This window comes from Sapajus apella, unplaced genomic scaffold (genome assembly GCF_009761245.1).
Source record: "Sapajus apella isolate SASKATOON/1434 unplaced genomic scaffold, GSC_monkey_1.0 scaffold69, whole genome shotgun sequence".
In the NCBI taxonomy this organism is placed as follows: domain Eukaryota; kingdom Metazoa; phylum Chordata; class Mammalia; order Primates; family Cebidae; genus Sapajus; species Sapajus apella.
In genome coordinates, this window is record NW_022437009.1 from 5,307,806 (window position 1) to 5,328,969 (window position 21,164).

Here is a 21,164-nt window from a genome sequence, read left to right on the forward strand (position 1 = left end):
AATATATTGTTATAATTTTTAAGAAATTTAAAAAGTATTATATTTGGTATATAACACATATTATTCATAAATGACTATATGAAGAAAAGGTGGGTTGATTGTACTACTAGCAAAGATAATTTAGTAACCCTCCCTTTAAAAGTAAAAGTTCTGGTAACTGGCCACTAAAATAAATAAACAAATAAAAGCGACAGTTCCTTAAAAAGTTTCTACCCAAGTTGCTATCAATAAACTTTCAGAAGACAGGTCCAGATTTGCCTAAGGAAAATAACGAGAATAGGTTGGGCCATTCATTAACAAATTAATGTTGTATATGTCTAACCTTCAAAACACAAAATAAGGTAACTTTCTGATTAGGCATTCATTATGTGAATAATAAGATCTGTGGCTATCTTCACGTTACTAACACATATAGCAGTTAATTTTCTAACTTATCTTTTTTCTGTAGAAATAAACTGTTACATTAAAAAAAAAAAGTAAGAATTAACTTGGAACTAAGTTGAGCCCTATTTTATAAGTACTATACTCAAGGCAGTAGTGAAACAGACAATATACATAGGTAGTTGTAGGTACAGAATTATCAGGCATCTTTTTTGACACCAAGGAATGTTTCTTCCTGATGCCTGACATTTTAATAAGTAAAGTTATTAGTCAGTGACCACAGTTTGCCCAGCACAAGAATCTGTGTCTTCCTTTTTCCATAGCACTCAGGTATAATTCTACTTATAAATTAATATTACATAACATATAGAAAGTGCTCAATAAGTTTTCAAAAATTATTTTAGTTGTAAATTTGGAATTAAAAAATTGTGGAAAGAACAAATTCATTAAATCACTACTTACTCTTTTATTAAATCTTTATTTTCTTGAATTCCTTCTTCTAATTTCAAACTTACTTTTTCATTTCCAAACTAATTTATAAAACAGAAGAATAGTTCACCACATTTTGCTTATTAGCAAAAATAAACATGAATATAATCATTAAGCAGCATTTCTTTACTACTGCACAACATAGTCTAAAGAATTATTTTCTTTCCACATAAAAAGGAAATTTTTTTGTAATAATATGATTTCCCTTAAGACTATGGCCATCAATCTGAAATAATATTGGCTAAATCATCTCCAAAAAACATTCAACAATATTTTAATGCAATATTATCTAAATATTTTGAAGTAATGTTTTTTGTTTGTCCTAACCCAATGTCGCATTTTCTCAACATTTTTTTTACTTTATGCTACACATAAAGTTACAGTTTCAAATTTAAAGTGTGATCTATAACTACTGTATTCTAATATAAGAGAAGATATTTATATCAAACAAAACATCAATAGGAATAAAAATTAAAACTCTTTATAAGTTAGAATCATTAAATCAATCTTTATCTAGAGTGATTTATTTTTTCCCTAATCATTTGCATTAAGCATTATACAACTTATTCTCTATGCTCATTCTTAAAGTTGAAATATATCTAGTATTGACGTAACTTTTAAAAAGCATTATCCTTAAAATATTCATCACAAAAACAAGATCAACTCAAGTTATCCCAAATTATACTCTACTTTCAACGGTATTATAAGATTCACTATTTACAATTCAAAATTTTGTCATACCTGCAGTTCCTGAATGGCTTTTCGCTGTGCTTCAATTATCTTTCTGTTTTCTTGCAACTTATTTTCTTTCTGCCTCAGTTCAGCTTCTATACTTATTTTCCACTTTTTTATCTTTTCAGCCTCCTTATACAGTTTTGAATACACTCTGCTCAATGACTCTGATTTCTATTAAAATAGGTTTCAAAATTAATTGTTCAAAATTCTAATATAACCAAACTACGGCTGACTACTGAAAATATTTATATACTAAGAGTTGAGACCAAATCTCTCCTCAATTTAAGCACTAATAGCATACTGAAAGCCACATTAACTCTTTTAAAACTACTAAGGCAATATTAACTACTTCACTAAAGTTATTGGTCACTTGACTGAATTACACCTTGCTGAATAAAATGAAATGGCTCCTCAAAAGTATTTTAGTTAGTGAGAGAATCTGGCTAGTTAAAAGCTAAAATAAATCACTCTATAAGAAATCTGCAAATCTTAATAATGGTCTTGAAATGCTTTGATTACACAAACAGTTTGAAGATTCACTAAAGGACATGAAGCTTAAAATATAATGAAAAGAAAAATAAAAGTGAACACAAAATATAATTTTCATCAAGTCTGATGTTTTATGCAGAATTCTTGCCTTTTTAAAAATCCACATTATATTGTAAATATCAGTTTTTTAAAATCACATAAATTTCTGCTGGTCTATAACTTTTTCTTATCAAAATATGTAAATAAGTACTATATTTTTACATTCTGTGATACTATAATCACAGCAACAAACAGAATACCTTACCAGGTTATGGAATTTCTCTTCCTTTTAAAGGCATCTATATGCCATAAATAAGAAATATTTTTATAACAAAATCAAAAGTATAACTAAAATCAAAAGTACATATGTTCTACAAATTCCTTACACAATAAACCAGCCAACCAGTCAATTCCATCTATTAATTAAAGGCTGATCTTGTAAACTACTGTCTCAATTCTCAGCCTTTTCATGTATAGCACCCATTCCCTTCTTGAGTTTACAGTTTAAAATTAAATTGCCTCTACATAAATGGAACTTTCACAACCCAAAAAATACAGAAGTGGAAAAAAAGGTTTTAAAGGATATATCTTAATGCATTAATCAAATAATAATCCTTTTGAAGCTTCAAGAGAAATATACATATAGGTAATAAGTTATATTCCAATTACAAGAAGTTTAATATGAATGGGAAATCTTCTGACCTCCAAATCAGAGTCTTTTAGTCCTTCCTGATAGTGACAGTCAGAATTACCAACCTAAAAAAAAAGATGCTTTATAAGAAAATACTACTGATAAAAGCTTCCAAATAATAACAATTAAATACAGAAGACTAGTAATGCAACAACTGAATACTTTTTTCTTCTTCAAATAAGCAGTTCATTACCTAAACAGATTGTATCTATATGTACTATGTTTAACTAACCTGCTGAAGCATGGGCAAGAAATTAACTTTTTGTAAAGCAGGATCTGCAAGATAAAAGACAACAGGTATTAAATATGCCAACATCTTTTTTTCTTTCCTTTTTTTGTTGTGGGAGAGACAGAGGGTCTGGCTCTGTTGTCTAGACTGGAGGGCAGTGGCACCATCATGGTTCACTGCAGCCTCAAAGCCTACATTTCTAGGGCTCAAGTGATCCTCCCACCTCAGCCTCCCTGGTAGCTGGAACTGTGGGCATATGCCACCATGTCCAGCTAGTTTTTGGAGGGGGTGTTGTTTTTTTGTTTGTTTTTTTTTTGTACGGACAGGGTCTCCTTATATTGCCCAGGCTGGTCTCAAGCTCCTGGCCTCAAGTGATCCCCCTGTCTTAGCCTCCCTCCAAAAATGCTGCAATTACATGTGTTAGCCACTGCGTCTAGTTTTATTTTTTATATTAAGTATTATATCTAGCTTTCATGTCAAGGATACTAATATATACTTATGTTATATTTTCAATAACTATGTATATAACAAAATATTTCTATATAAGCTGATGCACTGCGTTTCCAGGCTCCTACCTGAATCAATGTTTTCTCCATTTTTGGAGAGATTAGTCATTGTAAATGGAAACTCAAAATCATCTTCAGTACATTTGTTGAAACTCTAGAAACACAAAGAAGTTTTTAAATATGCTGTTTCATACCACTCTGATACTAACAGTGTAATATATTCATATATAATATACATCTGCTTAAAGTGGTTACTATAATTGCAAACTCTTTAATGTACATACAACGTTTAAAATGTCAAATGCCTTTTCTATATAAACAAAGAAAAATTCTAATTAGGTATTTCCACTTGTAAGATGAAGCTAAACTATAAATTACTCAATATATGGCTTTGTATTCAAGAATAGTAAATCTAATTAGTATGAATGATAGATTTCTTCAATTTATGATTTCCTTGATAGAATTAAAGATTGTCTTCATTGAATAGCATTTAATAATATATTCTTGCCTATAGCAGTCATAATCAATTTTTTGCAGCATATAAAAGTAAAATATTCAATGCATTATTGCATCTCCAATATAAAGACCCACATGATAATTTTTTTTAATAATTTTTTTTTTTTTTTGAGACAGAGTCTCGGTCTGTCGATAGGCGCCAGGCTGGAGTGCAGTGGCGCAGTCTCGGCTCACTGCAACCTCCACCTCCCGCGTTGAAGTAATTCACCTGCCTCAGCCTCCCGAGTAGCTGGGACTACAGGCGTGCGCCACCACGCCCAGCTAATTTTTTTGTATTTTTGGTAGAGATGGGGTTTCACTATGTTGGCCAGGATGGTCTGGATCTCTTGACCTAGTGATCCGCCCGTCTCGGCCTCCCAAAGTCCTGGGATTACAGGCGTGAGCCACCGCGCCCGGTCTTAAAAAATTTTTTTAAAGCTCTGTTTTGCCTGAGAAACTTGGTATAATTCCTCTTATCCAATGATAACTCTATTACATAAATGAATTTCCCTCTTTGTCCTATCCACCAGGAAGCTCAGAGCGAAATCTGAAGCTCAGAACACGAATTATTACTCATGTATAGGCATTTGTCCAAATAGTCCTCATTTTCCTTGACAATTTTCCTAATCTTCTCCTAACATATTCTACTATCACATAGTATATGTCCTATAAGTTGCCTCTAATTAAATGCGGAAAGAAGGAAGATTAAAATAAGCAGGTTCCACAATGTATGCAGAGTTCTACGGCAGCAGCAGTTATTTACATGAACAATGCCTACACAATAATGCTCACTGTTCATGTAAAGCAATGGGATGCAAAATTCTTGGGTAAATGAGACCATCTATTGAAAAGAAACAACTGTAAAATAACACCAGGAACAAAATACACTTTTCTTCATCCCCTAAAGTTAAGAAGAGTCCAATCAAGAGTCACATGGAAATTTACCTTGAAGAAAGTGGAATCTCCTCCTAGGGTCTGAGGTTTCACCGCAGACACCTGGCTGCTGCCTAATCTCGGCGGTATGAACAATGCAAAGGGCTTTTGATTTTCCATTTTCTCCATTCCCGTTGTAAATTTCTCTGCCCCGGGGGACGGGAGGGGAAGGAAAGTTTTTCACCGTGTGCCATTAAATACATTATGTATTCTCTAAAGTGATGTTTTACAAACTAAATGACTAAAGAAGGGAACCCACGGGGCTCTCGCTGCAGTGAGAGTCCTACGAGGTGGCTTACCGCGGGGTGGGCAAGGGGACGACCCTTCGTTTCCCTCCCCCTTTCCCCCCCACCGCCCGCCGCCACCCTGGCAGCCTGAAAAGGAAGCCCGTTCCCTTCTCCAGCGCCATTAAATTCCATCACATCGCCAGGAGGAGCTGTCTTAAGATCCTGGACCGCTACCGAAAAGAAGACGGCGACAGGCAGCGGCGGGGAGGTGCGCTAGCACAATATCGCCCCGCTCGGGGCTCAGTTTCCTGGGAAAGAACTCGGCGCACCTGCCCTCGCCTTGGAAGAACTAGTGGGAAACCGTGGGCTCCATGCCCACGCGAACTGCTTCCTACGGTCTGTGAGGGCAGCAGAAAGAACCAAAAGCTCCGGCCTCAGAACCTCAGAAAAGGCGGGAAACAGCTCAGCCTGAGCCACCCGCAGCGCGTGTGACCCCGGCGGCTGGCGAGTTAACGGCTAAATAACCGTCGCCGCATGGGCTTGCCAGGCTCGCAGCACCTGGATCTCGCGAGATTTCCCCTCTCGCTAGGAACAATTCTCTCTCGGATTCTGTACTTCCTTGGAGTGGAAGTTCTTCAGGGTTCTGCCATTGTCAAAGAATGCTGGGGAAACTGTCAGGCGCTAGGACAGACTAAAGCTGAGAGTGAAAAATCAATTTCTGCCCTCCAAGAAGTCACCATCTTAGGAAGGAAACAGATGGGCAATTACAGTGCCTTATAATCATTTAGGGTGATTTCTATGATGAGGACGTAGGGAAAGTGGCTCCTAGGGTGGGCGGAGGAGTCAGAAGAAGCTCCACAGATGTGGTATGCTTCTGTTACTGCTTCCCATAATGAGCGAATGGAGAGTTGGTTAGGCCAGGCGGTGGCTCACGCATGTACTCCCAACACTTTGGGAGGCCAAGGCGAGAGGACTGCCTGAGCCCAGGAAGAAGTTCAAGACTAGTCTGGGCAACAAAGTGAGACCCTGCCTCCCCTAGAATAGCCTGGTGTGGGGGCGTGCACCTGTGGTCCCCAGCTACTTGAAATACCGAGGCGGGAAGATCGCTTGCGTCCTGGAGATTGAGGCTGCAGTGAGCTAATGATCCTGCCACTGGCTCCACCCTGGGCAACAGGGCCAGATTCTGTCTGAGAGAGACAGAGGAGAAAGAGAGAGGGGTGGGGGGAGGAGAGAGAGGGGGGAGAGGGAGAGGGAGACGGAAAGGGAATGGGAGAAGAAGAGTATTGCGGGCTGAGAGAAAGCGAGCAAAGGCGCTGGAGTTGTGAGATTAGTACAGCTAAATCCAAGAAGAGTGCTGTGTGAGGATTAAGTGAGGAAAATGGCAAGAGATGACACTAGAGATTTAAAGAGCAAGTATTAACTGGGCGCAGTGGCTCATGCCTGTAATCCCAAGAATTTGGGATGCCAAGGCGGGCAGATCACTTGAAGTCAACAGTTTGAGAACAGCCTGGCCAACATGGAGAAACTCCATCTCTAGTAAAAATACAAAATTAGCCAGGCACAGTGGCACACGCCTGTAGTCCCAGCAACTCTGGAGGCTGAGGCAAGAGAACTGTTTGAACCTCCGGGGAGGCAGAAGTTATCAAGATCGTGCCACTGCGTTCCAGCCTGGGCCATAGAGTGAGACTCCGTCTCAAAAACAAAAATAGATCGAGTACTGTATTATAGAAAGGCCTTGGGAAAGTGTGTTTTGATTTTAGACTTTGAGGATGGAGATCTTGAAGAATTTTGAGCAGAAAGGATGACATGATCAAGTTCAGAAGAAAACTTGTAGTGTGAAGAATGGTTTAGGCTTAAGAGACTAGATAGAATAGGGAGACAGTTTTAATAGCCTTGGTGAGACATGAGAACCTGAGCTACGACCTGGACAGTGGAGCTGAAGAGGAGGTGTCAAATGTAAAAAAATATTTAAGAAGTAAAATTAATAGAATTTGATAACTTTTTAATAGTAAGAAGTGAAAGAAAGGGAGAAGTCTATGATGACTGCCTGGTTTCAGGCTTAAGTAACTAGCTATTATCATTACCCTAGTGCTAAGTTACCTAATTTTGAGCAATAAGATAATGACCTCCGTTTTGGATATAATATTGACTTTGTTTTCCAGCTTTCTCTGGGCATTATAATATAATTGATGCTTTTTCTAAGGACTTCAGCAATATTTTTAATAACTCATTTTGTATACAGTAATCAGAAACAATCATTCCTAATGAAATAGAATTTTTGAGCAGGAAAGAATGATCCAGTTTAACTCCTTCACTTTACTATTTAAGGAAACGGAGTCTAGATACCCTGAAAAAGATAAGATACTCCCTCAGAGAGATAATACCAAGAATATACACAAAGTACCACATGGGGCAATAATTGATCTAATTAAAAATTTTCAATTGAGGGTATAAATATAACATTTCAAGTTTTACAACAGTGAAAAATTCAACTATTGTCACTTTTTTCTTTATTGAAAACCAAAATGTTACTCCTGTTATATTAAATTTACCATATTTTGTTAACTTATAATCAGTCTTTCAAAGCAATAGTGCCACCAAATCATTTCTCACTTCCATGTATTTCACATGAAATTTTAATTTAACATATTAACATCCTGTTCATATAAGAATTTAAATATTTGTAGAAAGATTTCTGGTTTTAAGAACTTTGTTTTTTTCTACAAAAGACGTTGGCAAAAATGTCAAAATATTCTGTGCCAGAAGTAAATTATGCTTAATTTCCTAATATACGTTAAAATATTTTAATAATCTGTATTTTATTTTTTCATTATTCTTGCCATCACAAAATTTCTACTTTGTTTTTATAAAACATCTATTTTTATAAGGCATTAAGAAATGGTAAGACTTGAACAAGTCTTTGCTCACCTTTAATAATTCATAAAATGCTATAACAGTAATAGGTTGAAAATGTTACTTCCTTATTCCATCAGTCTGGCTTTAGTTAATGAGGGTCACAAACTCTATTCTTTTCGTTGCTGTGGTTGAGATGGAGTTTCACTCTTGTCGCCCAGGCTGGCGTGCAGTGGCTCTCTGCAACCTCCACCTCCCAGATTCAAGCAATTCTCTTGCCTCAGTCTCTCCAGTAGCTGGGATTACAGGCACACATCACCATGCCCAGCTAATTTTTGTATTTTGTTTTGTATTTTTAGTAGAGATGGGGTTTCGCCATGTTGGTCAGGCTGGTCTTGAACTCCGGACCTCAGGTGATCCACCAGCCTCAGCCTCCCAAAGTGTTTGGTACAGGCATGAGCCACCACACCCGGCCAAACTCTCTTTATTCTGATTACAACCATTTCTACTAGGTAGCCTTTCTTATATCCGTAAATTTATATGTTTTCATTCAATGTTTTAATGAATGATAAAAGTAAAGTTTCTTCAGGTAATAATTTTCTGGCTCCTTTTGAAGGAACCATGGGGAAACAACTTTTGCTTCTTTTGAGTCCAATCATAAAAAGAATCCTAGATATCCCTCAGTGATCATTTTCAAATCTAGTGGTGGATGATAGAAGTTTGTTGTCTACTCCTTCCTCTTCCACTTTGATAGTAGAGTAAAAATTATTCTTCTGCTTAAAGTTCTTTTGAAGTCTCTTTGATTTACATTGGATTTCTGTGAGCAAACCTGTGTTATTACAAAATTCATACAAAATGTTTTTGGTATGACAGATAACATTATAGGGTTAATATTACCTTATATATGTATATATACATATATCATCATAGACTTGTCTTTTTACAAAGAATCCTTCTTTGGGGCAAGTAAGTGCAAAGCAATTACATTTACTACATTACTTTCTCCTTTTCATTCCACAGTTATCTTGTCTACTTAAACATACATAGTCATCCTAGACATAAATTATAAATTAATTTTGCATCTCCAAATGATAAATTTAGACTTTTTAATATTAGAACAATTTTCACATTAATCATATTTTGGAAACAACATAAAATATTAATTCATAAAGCAGTTGAACTACCTTAGCTACAGATTTTTATCTTTGACTTTTACATCATAAGGTCTAGAGAATATCCAGTGATTTTCAAAATCAGCTAAGTCAATTTTTTTCTTATAATCAAGACAAGGCAGTGGATACTCTTTTTATAAAGTGAACAATTTTTTTTTGGCTTGCCATCTTTACACATCTTTGAATCTTCAACTAGCACCTCTAACTGAAGAGCAACAGTTGTCATAAACAACTCCTAAAATTAACCAAATATTAATCTTTATCATTTATTATGTTTGTCATTTTTTCATAAGTGTTTAAAACATACCAATTACATTAAAAGTATATCAGGAGCTGAGGTACAGAAAAAAACAAAAGCCTTAGCCCCTTTCTAAATTATTTCATGATTTTGTTGAGAAACAAGAGCATATCAAAATATGAAGCCATTTAAAGTATATCAAATATTAAAATAATTTGAACTGAATACAGAAATGCAAAAATTATATAAAGAAAAGGAGTCATTAGAATCAGAGGGAATTAATTGTGGGGAGGCTTACTAAAGAGGTATAGTCAAAAGAGGTTTTAGTTCTGAGAAAGGAGAGTACCCTAAAGGAAAAGGGAATGGCAGAGAAGTGAAGATAAGTCATGAAAGGGTGGAAATAAATTCATAAAATTTTACACAGGCACAAGAGGAAATGGTAGTAAAGAATTTCAACTACAGAAATATTTCAAATTAACAAGAATTAACTGTTTGGAAAGACAAAATACAGACTCCTTTAAAGAAAGGAGCCATTCAGGAGTTTGAGAACAACCTAGACAACATAATGAAACTCCATTTCTGCAAAAAAATATAAAAATTAGCCAGGCGTGGTATGTGTGTCTGTAGTCCCAGCTACTTGGGAGGCTAAGGTGGGAGGATCGCCTGAGCTCAGGAGGATCACCTGAGCCCGGGAAGTCGAGGCTTAAGTGAGCCGTGATCACACTACTGCGCTCCACAGACTGAGCAACAGAGTGAGATCCTATTTCAAAAAAAGGGAAAAAAAAGAAGCCATGTCAAAATGGAGTCCATGATATGTGGGAAAAGGGCATGTTTTTAATTACATTCAGAGCAAGAAATAATGAGACTCACAACTTCCTGCATGTATATAATACTGAGGACAACTTGAAACAAGTTATCCTTTTTGGACAGCACAAAATAAAATGGTTATCTAAATAGATGAAGAAATTCTTTAAAAATAAGTGTTCTTAATGCATGTATATCTTTTCAACTGAAAAACATTAGTTTCTACAGAATTGAACTATAGTCTGATATTGGAGGAATAGTAGATAATAAGAGAAATGTTATTAGAAGTCATAATGATTTTCAAAAAGAGGCAGAAAAATAAATTTCATACAATTCGAACAACTTGTTTATAGAACCTCAAAAGGTAAAGCAATAATCAGTGAAACCCAGCATAAATTAACAGAACAACTAATCACGTCAGCTTAATTTCAAGTCTGTCTTGGACAGGATTTAGAGAATGGCAGATCAAGGAAATACTGTAGACAAATTATACATGGAATTTAACACACTGTTTAACAAGTCCTCTTAATATATGCTTAGAGCCAGAATGGAGCTGTAGGTTGCATTCAAGATTGTTGGTGTAAAGTAATAACTGCTTGAGGAACCATACTCAAAGAAAGTTGATAAATAGATGAATGCCAGCCTGTAAGAATATTTTTAGTGGAAAGGCATAAGATTTCATCCTTCATCTAGTTCTAAACAATATTTTAAACCATGATATGGTTCAAATTTGTCAACGTTATCTTAAAGAAATAACCCAAACATCGTATAACAAAAAAATAATTTTAAAAGCTCTTCAGACTGAATATTATGCTGAAATGTAACAAAGGAAAAGTTGACTGAGGATGGACATTAAGACATGCACATGATGTCAGTTCCTGACTTTTCCAATGCTCCTTAGCAGGAAGTGCTAGTATCTTTAACCTGCGAGATCAGCTTTGCAATGTTTTTGAACCAATTTTGAGGACACAGTCACAAACATTGTATTTCTGATTGTAACAGCACACAATGTTTAACATAACCAATACTGGAGCTGGTCAGCATGCCTGGGTTTGAATGTTGGCTCTACCACCTAGTTAGCTATGTGACTCTATGACTTGCTTTCCTCATTCATCAAATGGAATGATAAAATGCCTATTTCATTGTGGTTACAGTGAGAATTAAGTAAGATGTAGAAAATGCTCGGTTCTATTTTTTATTTTTACTAGCTTTCTGTTCAGCTCCCCCCCGAGAGTGAAAACTTGTCTTGAGCCCTAACCTATTTTTCTGGGACCTAAAAACATTCTTAGATCTCACCAGCTCCCCTGAACGTAGAGGACTTGGTCTCCTATGTCTTCAACCTTTGCCTAGGATCGTAATTCACTAATAATCTGGAACCATGAGATTATAACTCATCTGACTCCAAATGACTTCCACTACCTGGGATATCCTATGGTAATCATACCTCAGAGTGTGATTAGGGACCACCCTTGCTAATAAATCTGTCCTTGGCATTCAACTTTTGAACTTTGTAGAGTGAACTGGTTAATAACAGTAAATTAATAGCAGTACATGTACAAGCAAAAGGGGGTAGTCTGTCAATTCTTAGCTCAATATGAGATAATAGTTTCAGGGTCCAGACTTACTAGCAGCCAGTAATATTGAGCTGTGATTAAAACAGAGAAAAAGGGATCTATAGTGCAGCCACCTTTAAAAGCCAATATGCTCTTAACTATATTAATATACCCATAGTATCTAGAAAGACAGAAGTATTTGAATTCCACTCTGCTTTGCACATGTTTGATTACCATGTTTGGTAGTAGACAGGATACTTTAAAATGAGAGAAAGGAATTCATGAGGAACAAGATAACTGCATTCAGATACTTAAAGTATCATCATGTGGCAAGGGAATTAGGACTCCAAAAGAAAGGAAGTAATGTCGTACAGACCTGTTTGTACGGGCTTCTATAACTACTTATGAAACTGAAAAATAGTTAATCAAAAGTATATTAGCTCAATTTAATGATAAGTGTAGTATGAATATCTATGGTAATGGTGGCAGGATCATAAAAACCAAAGTTATGCATTACTTTAGAGGAAACTTGGGGCAACCCTCAATTCACTAGGTCTTGATAATTTCAAATTTTACCTGAACCCGATGCTCCTGTAAAATACCGAAAACTAAAAGAATCCTCCCACCTTTTATGTTCTGGAAAATGGCTTCCTGCAAAGAACTACCTTTCCAAATCTGACTTAGGTAAGATTCATGGATGCCCCTTTGTTTACTTATGACAAAGCCAGACACAGACCATGCAAATTCACATTCTTTGCTTCCTGAATGATTATCTCAAGTGTTTTATCCCCACTGATCAATACAAAAATATATGTATCAATCAAACATTGGTTAACCTTCATTTCTTGCTCCAGGCCCTGAAACTTTGATCCACCCTCAACCTAAGCCAGCAAACATAGCTTTCTGAGACTAGGTTGGAATCGGAGTAAAACATTCTCTGATACATTAACTGATCATATCACCTTTTTATCCTACTCTGTATTCAGTACTTTCTAGCTTTATTTATTCTTTTCTATAAAACTACTTTTTGCCTAACTCTTGAATTGCTTGCATATCTTTTAATCACAGCATTCTTCCTATTGCAATAGTCTCCCTTGCCTGACTGCAAAAGTCCCTTCCCCCCTTGCAATGCACCTTTCAAATAAAATCTCTCCATTGTTCTGTGTTTTATTTGACAGATATAGTCTTAAGCAGACCTGAGTCTAGAGAGATATGCACGTTGTTCTGTGAACACATTTCTCAGATAAATAGGCACCAAATGCTCGAGAAGCAAGTGGACTGACTTGGTATACTCTGTAGGTATCACAAAGTTTTAATGATATGCCGATTACTTTAGTGGGACTCTTGTATTCTATGAAGATAGGAATGTACTGTGCATTTAATACTTTTGGTTCATCATTTTCCAGTTCCATCATTTCAGTTGCATGATTATGGAATGAAACAAAGCTACATAAAAATCCAGGGCTTTCCTGATGAAAACTCCTTTTACTAGAGTAGGGATCTGGACACCCAGGAATTCAAATATAGAGGGATAAACACAGGAGAGAGAGACATAGAAAGATGAAGTGGGAGACTGGAAAGCATATGAATAATATTTGAATAATGTTTATGTTCATATTCCATGATAGCTACACTCATATAGATTCTCTTTTTTCAACTTTGGAATAATTCCTTTAAGTTTATAGGAAAGGGGGACTGATTTCATTTATGGATTGTCTTGGGAGAAAATGAGTTCCCTTTTACATAGGTTTTCAAGCATAGGTTAAAAGACAACTTACTAGGGATTGCCAGGAACTGAATTGTATCCTTCAAAATTCATATATTGAAGCCCTAACCCCCAATGTGATGGAATTTGGAGATGGAGCCTTTGGGAAGTAATTATGTTTAGATAAAGTCATGAGGGGTGGAGCTCTGATGATGAGATTGCTGCCCTTCCAAGAAGAGACACCAGTGAGCTTGCCCTTTCTTCTATCCACTATGTAAAAACACTAAGAGAAGTCAGACAACTGCAAGCTAGGAAAGAGCCTTCATCGGAACCCAACCGAGCTGGTACTCTGATCTCAGACTTCCCGCCTCCAGAATTGTGAGACAATAAATTTCTTTTTAAACCACTCAGTTTATGGTATATTCTTATGGCAGCTCAGGCTAACTAAAGTCGGGCTAAAGTAAAGGATTCAAGATAGTTGGACAGGATAACCTTAAGATCTATAACATCCCTGGAATTTTAATTAATAGGAATCCTTTTGGTGAAGAACTTTGACTAAAGATTTTTGGTTTTATAATAATAATCCATAAGAAATAAAAAGAATATTGCATTGGCATTTATTGAACAAGAGTATAGCTAATTTTAAAAAATGAAGATTTTTATGACAGCTAAAAGTAGATTGAACTAAAGGGAGAAAATGAAGAAATGGCCAGGAAACTAATATAATAGTATAAATGCAAGATAATAAGAGTTTGAACAAGGCTAGATTAGACATGAAAAGAAAACATTAATAGTACTCTTAAAAGCAATTAGCTGGGCATGGTGGGATGCCTATAATCCCAGGACTTTGGGAGGCTGAGGTGGGAGGATCACTGAGCCCAAGAGTTTGAGACCAGCTTGTGCAATAAAGCAAGATTGCCATCTCTACCAAAAAAAAAAAAATTTAACAAGCCAGATGCGGTGGCGTGTGCCTGTGGTCCCAGCTTCTTGAGAAGCCAAGGCAGGAGGTCAAAGCTGCAGTGAGCTGTGAGCTGTGATCATACCACTGCACTCCAGCCCAGGCAACAGAGCAAGCCCTGTCTCAAAAAAAAAAAAAAAAAAAATTCAGTTAAGAAGAAAATATGATTACTTCCAAAATTAGAGCAAGACAATATGGAGCAGGGTCCATGGAAATAATTACTTACATTCATTACTGGCCATTCGAATTGCGCAGCTTGCTAGAGAAATAGCTTAAATCCAAACAAATAAGTAGATGTTCAAAATGACATCCTGAAGAATGCATTAAGTTCTCAGTAAAATAAGAAAATCAAAATGTCCCTCAGAAAAAAGCAAAACACATGGCACTTGCATTCTGCCAACATTTATACTGCCTTACACTTTCTCAGTCTGCACGTACATGGGTCCATTTTCTATGCATGTACATGTCCATTTCACAGTGGCCACCATTCTTGCAACTATATACTGCATTTTTGGTGATGTTATGTGGAAAAAAAAACTAATAACAAAGTTTTAAGTTTTTTACCATAGGTATTTCTAGTTAATTATTTTTATTAATATATGCCTTCATGCTAAGGTAATCAAGCTAACTAAAACATTTCAATAAAATGTTTTTTCTGTCAATAAGATCATTTGATATACATTTATCTGGATAATTGTCTTAATCCTCTCCTGATTAATATATTTTATTCCAAGGTTGTTTCTTTCAGTAATCACATCTGGAAATTAAACTTAAGAGCTCTATTACGTTAAGTCAACTCTCTATTTTACTGTGGTTACATCAGCTAAAAGCATTTTTAAAACTATGCTTTACAGAATATCAAGATTTAATGAAGCATCTCTCAAGACTTCCTTTAAAGAATATGTGATCATGTAAAATAAAACTACAAAGAAAACCTCTTTTCTTCTCTCACATTTCCACTCAACTCACAAAGGAAGAAGTATTCTTCCAAAATTACTTCCCTGTGCATGTCTCTTTTTCAGCATTTTCCCGGATAAGAAAGTGTTGCTAGTTTATTTGGACTGAGACATTGAGGGAGCCACGTTTGGCAGGGGGAGGGAGAGATCTACATTTTGTCTTTCACTTTCTAAATCCATGCATAGTCGTTCCTCTTCATATTTCCTCCTTCAATCCCTGTTCCTATGCAATAAATCCTGCTATCTTTTTCTTCCATTCTAAGCAGTGAAGTCGATAAATTTAGTCAATGACTTCTTAAAGCCCAGCCATAACATCATTTTCTATAGACACTTGAAAGTGGGAGTTCCATGATTTAGATTCAACAAAAAGAGTAAAAAGCCCAACTTTAGGTTTCCAGAACTACGCCTCATTTGTCAATCTAGTTATAAGAGCAAGGGCCTGCATTTCAAGAGTAAGCAAACATGTGCCCAGCTATTCTATTCACAAAGCTGTTCCTTCATTTCCCATAGTCTTCATTTAGCTATTAGCCTGTTTCCCATAGGCTTCATTTAGCTTTGTAAGGGGTGAATTGTAAGATTCTGATGGTGAAACTTCTCTCTGAACCTCTGACAGACGTGTTTTTCTAGTATATTGACCTAATTATTCGCAGGTTCTGTCCCCAAACTGCATTTTTTAATAAAAGCCATGCAGGGGTATTTCAAAACCTCAAAATTTTATCAAGGACTGTTTCACTCTTTGAAAACACAATGGTCTTCACTTTCGGATCTTTAATTTGTTTTTGAAAAGCATTAAAAATATATAGAATCTTGTGTTATTCAATTCAAGTTTCCTCCAAATGCCTGAGTTATAACAACCACATGAAAAGATGTAATAGTAAACATTCAGATCTTTCAACACATCATTTTCTTTTCCAACATAAGATTGATCTAGGAATATGGAAACCTTCTACAATATAAATATCGAATTATACATTTAAATGTAAAAGTCCTCATCAAAAATGAAAAAAACACTACATCTAAACTTTACATTCATTCCATTTTCCTGTCTTTGATCCCAAAGATTGATCTATTTAAACAAAGCATGGCTCTCCCTGCTTTTAATTCTCATACTTTAAAAAGTAAGATTATTCTCACATGCCTAAAGTTTTGTACCAATATTTCAATTTTGTTTTAATCTTATCCTTACCTTTACCTTCACATGTAAGTGCATTATAATGATATCCCGATGCTTTATCACTACAAACTACACAGAGTTCTTCCTGTCCCTTATTTCTCAAGGAAGAATAGGTTGGTCTGGACCTTTTTATTCCAGGATATCCATCTTCAGCATCATAAGCAACCACATAAGTGGGTTTATTTAATTCACAGGAACTAAGTCTACACTGTCCACCACCACTGTACTGTGGATCCAAGCTGTCCCTAAGTGTTGAAATGACCTTGTAAAGATTCAGACTATAAAGCTAGAGGAAACTGAGCAGTAGAATACTGGCAATAAGGTGATTCTTGAAAATCAGTGTCATGCAGCTGATAACTAATTTGTTCTAGCGAAATACCTAGTTTTTAAAACATGAAAAAGAACAAATGGTAAAAAAGTCAAAATTTCATAATTGTTTTCAAATTTCAAAGTGTTTAATGCTCAAAAGCAAAGTTAGTTCAACATCTCCACTACATCCCAGAAGCTTGCTCTCCAGCATGATGGACAGACAGTAAACAACTGCAATACATGATAAATGCTACAATCCCAGAGGTATGCAGAGGTTGCTCAGGAGCTATGAACATTGCTCATAGCTTACATACCAATCCATTCTCCCTCCTTACATGAAAAAGAATATGTCCTAGAGTTTGGAACCAAGAAGTTTTCCCCATCTTCTGCATTGCCCTTGTGTATACAATTAATTTTAGTGTAATCCAGTCAAGAACAATATAAATTAATAAATTATTTCAATCCTTTGCAAAAAAAAACAAACAAAAATACACTTTTACCAGTTATCTGCTTATTTCAAACAAAAGAAAAATTTCGTTTGATTGCCCTTCTTTGCCATTTGTAGCCAGATTTAAATTACTAGTTTCTGTTTTATTTTGTTGTTTATCTGGGTAAATTTACCTAATTCACAGAGTTACTGTAAGAATGAAATGAAATACAGTCATGTACTGCATAAAGACATTTTGATCAATGATGGACCACATATACAACAGTGGTCAAATAAGATTATAATGGGGCTGAAAAATTCCTGTCACCTAGTAATGTCATAATCATCCTAAGGTTGTAGCACAATGCATCACTCACATGTTTGTGGTGATGCTGGTGTAAACAAACCTACCGTGCTGCCAATCATGTAAAAGTATAGCACATGCAATTATGTGCAGTACATAATACCTAATGATGATAATAAACATGTTATTGGTTTATGTATTTACTATAGTTTTTATCATTATTTTAGTGTGTACTCCTAGTTATAAAAAAAAAAAAATGGTTAACTGTAAAACAACCTCAGGCAGGTCCTTCAGGAGGTATTCCAGGAAAGGCGTTGTTAGCATAGGAGATTACAGCTCCATGCTAAGTTTATAAATTAAGAAAGTTATAGTAAGCTAGGATTAATTTATTACTGAAGAAAGAAAATAATTTTTTATAACTTTAGGGTAGCCTAAGTGTACAGTGTTTGTAAGTTCTGTAGCATACGGTGATGTCCTAGGCTTCACTTTCACTCACCATTCACTCACTGACTCACTCAGAGCAACTGCTAGTCCTTCAAGCTCTATTCATAAGTGCCCTTATGATATTCATAAGTGTATCATTTGTTATCATTTGTACAGTATTTTTAGTGAAGCTTTTCTATGTTTAGAATAATCTGTACAATACTTACCATTGTGTTATAATTGCCTACAGTATTAAGGACAGTAATATACTGTACAGGTTTTAGCCCAGGAGCAATATAGGCTAGACCATAGAGCCCAGGTATGTAGTAAGTGATACTGTCTAGGTTTGTGTAAGCAAATACCATGATATTTGCCCAAAGATGAAATTGCCTAACAATGCATTCCTCAGGATGTATTAAGATGCAGCACCTGTTATTAAGTGACACATGACTATATGTAATTAAATGCATGCATATACTATAAAATGATACATAATATCTATCATTATTATCAGAAGCAAACAAACACCAACTTACTTCCTGCTTTCAGGAGAATTACTAAATTTAAAATTTTAAATTTGGATGTAGAAGGATCCAGGAATACTTAAGTGTTCTATGTCTGTAAGTAGTAATATGTATGCTTCCCCTGGTGCTGAATCATTAGATTATTAGACCTTTTTTTTTTTTTTTTAAGATGGAGTCGCTCTGTGGCCCAGGTTGGAATGCAGTGGTGCGATCTCACTGCAACTTCCACCTGCTGGATTCAAGTCATTCTCCTGCCTCAGTCTCCTGAGTACCCGGGACTACAGGCATGTGCCACCACACCCAGCTAATATTTTGTGTTTTTGGTAGGGACAGGGTTTCACTGTGTTAGCCAGGATGGTCTCAATCTTCTGACCTTGTGATCCGCCTGCCTCGGCCTTCCAAAGTGCTGGGATTACAGGGTGAGCCACTGCTCCCGGTTGATTAGACTTATTCTTATCCTCAAAATTCTACCACCAAGATTGGCAAATATCATAATTTTAATTAATTTACATAAATCATTTACAATCTTACAGCATCCAAAGCAATGCTAAGTGTCGAATTGAGGAAGGAGATCCTTAATCACCCTTAATCCTCTTAAGCTTCTAAGACCACTTCCGGATAGCCTTCTGTATTGCATTTCAATAAGAGAGGTAAAATCTAGCAGACCAGGCCACCCTTAATTGCACCCCTATAGACAGAAGGCATGGTATGGAGGAATCTTTCCAGAAAGCATTATTTTTGCTCAAACACGATCAGACCCCCACTTAAGTCACGTAGCCCACGCCTACTTCATGGATCAAGACCTTTTCACATAATTTCTAAGATTGTAGGGCTTTCAAAGGGCAAGGATTTTCTTTGTGGAGGAGCTCGGCTGTTAAGGTATTTTCACCGGCCCCGGCTCCTGGCCAAATAAATCACACTTTCTTTCCAGTTCGGTGTTCGAGAGGTTTGTTTGCAGCCGCTCCTGCTTCCGAATGACAGCCTTATACCATATAAGAAAAAAAGGTTATCAGCAAAACAATGTAGCTTAAAAAAAGAAAAGGAAAAATAAGACCTTTCTTGGATGGCTGTCAAAAGAGACTGTCTCTTTTTCACTACAGTATAGAAAACTGACTGATGTTCCATTGGCATGGAAATCAGAGTTTAAGTTATAAAAGAAAGCTGCATGTAAGATTAAATTTATATTATAATCTTAGTCTTTTTTGCAGAGAATTCCTGTTTCTCCTGCATTCTGTTTTCTTTCTCTTTACCTTTCATAAGAATCTTAGGTTAAGATTAAAATGTCAAACGTGAATAGCTATTGTGAATTGCATTTGCTAAATTGCAGGAAAATTAGTTTGAGCCAACCTCTAAAAATAACTTCAAATTCGCGTGTTAATTCTCTTTTTTAAAACTGAATACAATTTTAGACTATTGTGCTTTTTCTTCTTTACCTTTCATTTTGGCTAAGAATATTTTAGTATTATTGATTTTTGAAGTTAATTATTTTCTTTCTTAGAGAATAATTTACAGTCTTCTGTTCATTTGTTAACTTATTTTTCAGATCTCTATAATTAACCATAATTCTCACAAAAAAAGTCTTATTAACCATTTTTTACTGTAGTTTTTTGTTACATACCATAGCAATGCACTGACTGGTTCAGCAAGACAGTACCCATCAGATGCAGTGACATAAGCATTTGCCATTCTCTGGTCCAGTTCTCACTGCTTCATTCATTTCAGTCAGTGCTGGACTTTTCAGGCTAAAACATGAAAGAAACAAAATTTTTGCAGACTATTTGGAAGTATGATTATCAAATCAGTGTAACTGGATCCGCAGCTTGGGCTTTGCGCTCAGGTTCTTGGGTTCCCTTATTCGAAGAACCGAGCAGAGAAACCTTATCCCAACGGTGTGTGTTCCAGCTCCAAACAAGAGTCCACAGACAGAGAGTGAGCAGCAACGCAGTTTATTGAGCAAGCGACAGTAAAAACTTCCATAGCATGGAAAGGTGGAAGGGGACCCAAGAGGGTTGCCATTGATGGCTAGGGCTGCCTGCGCTTATATCCCCAAGTAATTTTGAGTTGCTGAGTGTTTGTCCCCTAGTCTTGTGTGGGGAGAGGGTTTGTGACCATGCGTCACCTAATCTCTCCTTTGAGTAGCCGAATGTTTGCCCCCTAGTCCTGTTGACAAGGTTTTCTTTAGCAATCCTGCTTGAGGAAATAAGTCCTTTCTGGTTTGATATCTGCATATTTTTCCATCCCTGTCTCTATGGGCTCCACCAGGTGACTGAGTTTTCTCCTGCTTGTTTGTGTAGTTGTGTGTGTGTTGTGTGTGATGTCTGTAAAAATAGTTCTAATTAATTGGCCTAAAAGAACACAAACAATTGGATCAAGTAGTTTTTAAAGGAAACATAAAAGCTGTGGCTCCTCTCAGTTCACATGACTTTAATCTTTGAGAAACAAAAGCAGCCTTTAAGATTATTGATAAAAAGCAGATGTCATCAAAATGTAAATATGTGGACTAAATTATGCAGATCAGGTGCAAGGTTTGCTAAGTGTCATAAACTACTT

At 36.0% G+C, this 21,164-nt stretch overlaps 1 protein-coding gene across 4 annotated transcripts in view; it reads right to left on the bottom strand.

Moving 5' to 3' along the window:
* SYCP1 (synaptonemal complex protein 1) overlaps positions 1-5,739 on the bottom strand; it is a 119,638-nt gene extending 113,899 nt beyond the window's left edge. For 3 of the 4 annotated variants that reach the window (XM_032249647.1, XM_032249645.1, XM_032249648.1), the window contains exons 1-7: positions 5,544-5,739; positions 5,000-5,133; positions 3,629-3,713; positions 3,057-3,100; positions 2,836-2,889; positions 1,612-1,776; positions 844-911 (exon numbers count right to left, since the gene is read on the bottom strand). In XM_032249647.1, coding sequence (XP_032105538.1) covers positions 844-911; positions 1,612-1,776; positions 2,836-2,889; positions 3,057-3,100; positions 3,629-3,713; positions 5,000-5,116 — 533 coding nt within the window. In that variant the 5' untranslated portion in view covers positions 5,117-5,133; positions 5,544-5,739. The remainder of the gene's footprint in view (positions 1-843; positions 912-1,611; positions 1,777-2,835; positions 2,890-3,056; positions 3,101-3,628; positions 3,714-4,999; positions 5,134-5,543) is intronic. The other variant, XM_032249646.1, reaches the window with a different exon arrangement.
* Positions 5,740-21,164: the final 15,425 nt, after the last annotated feature.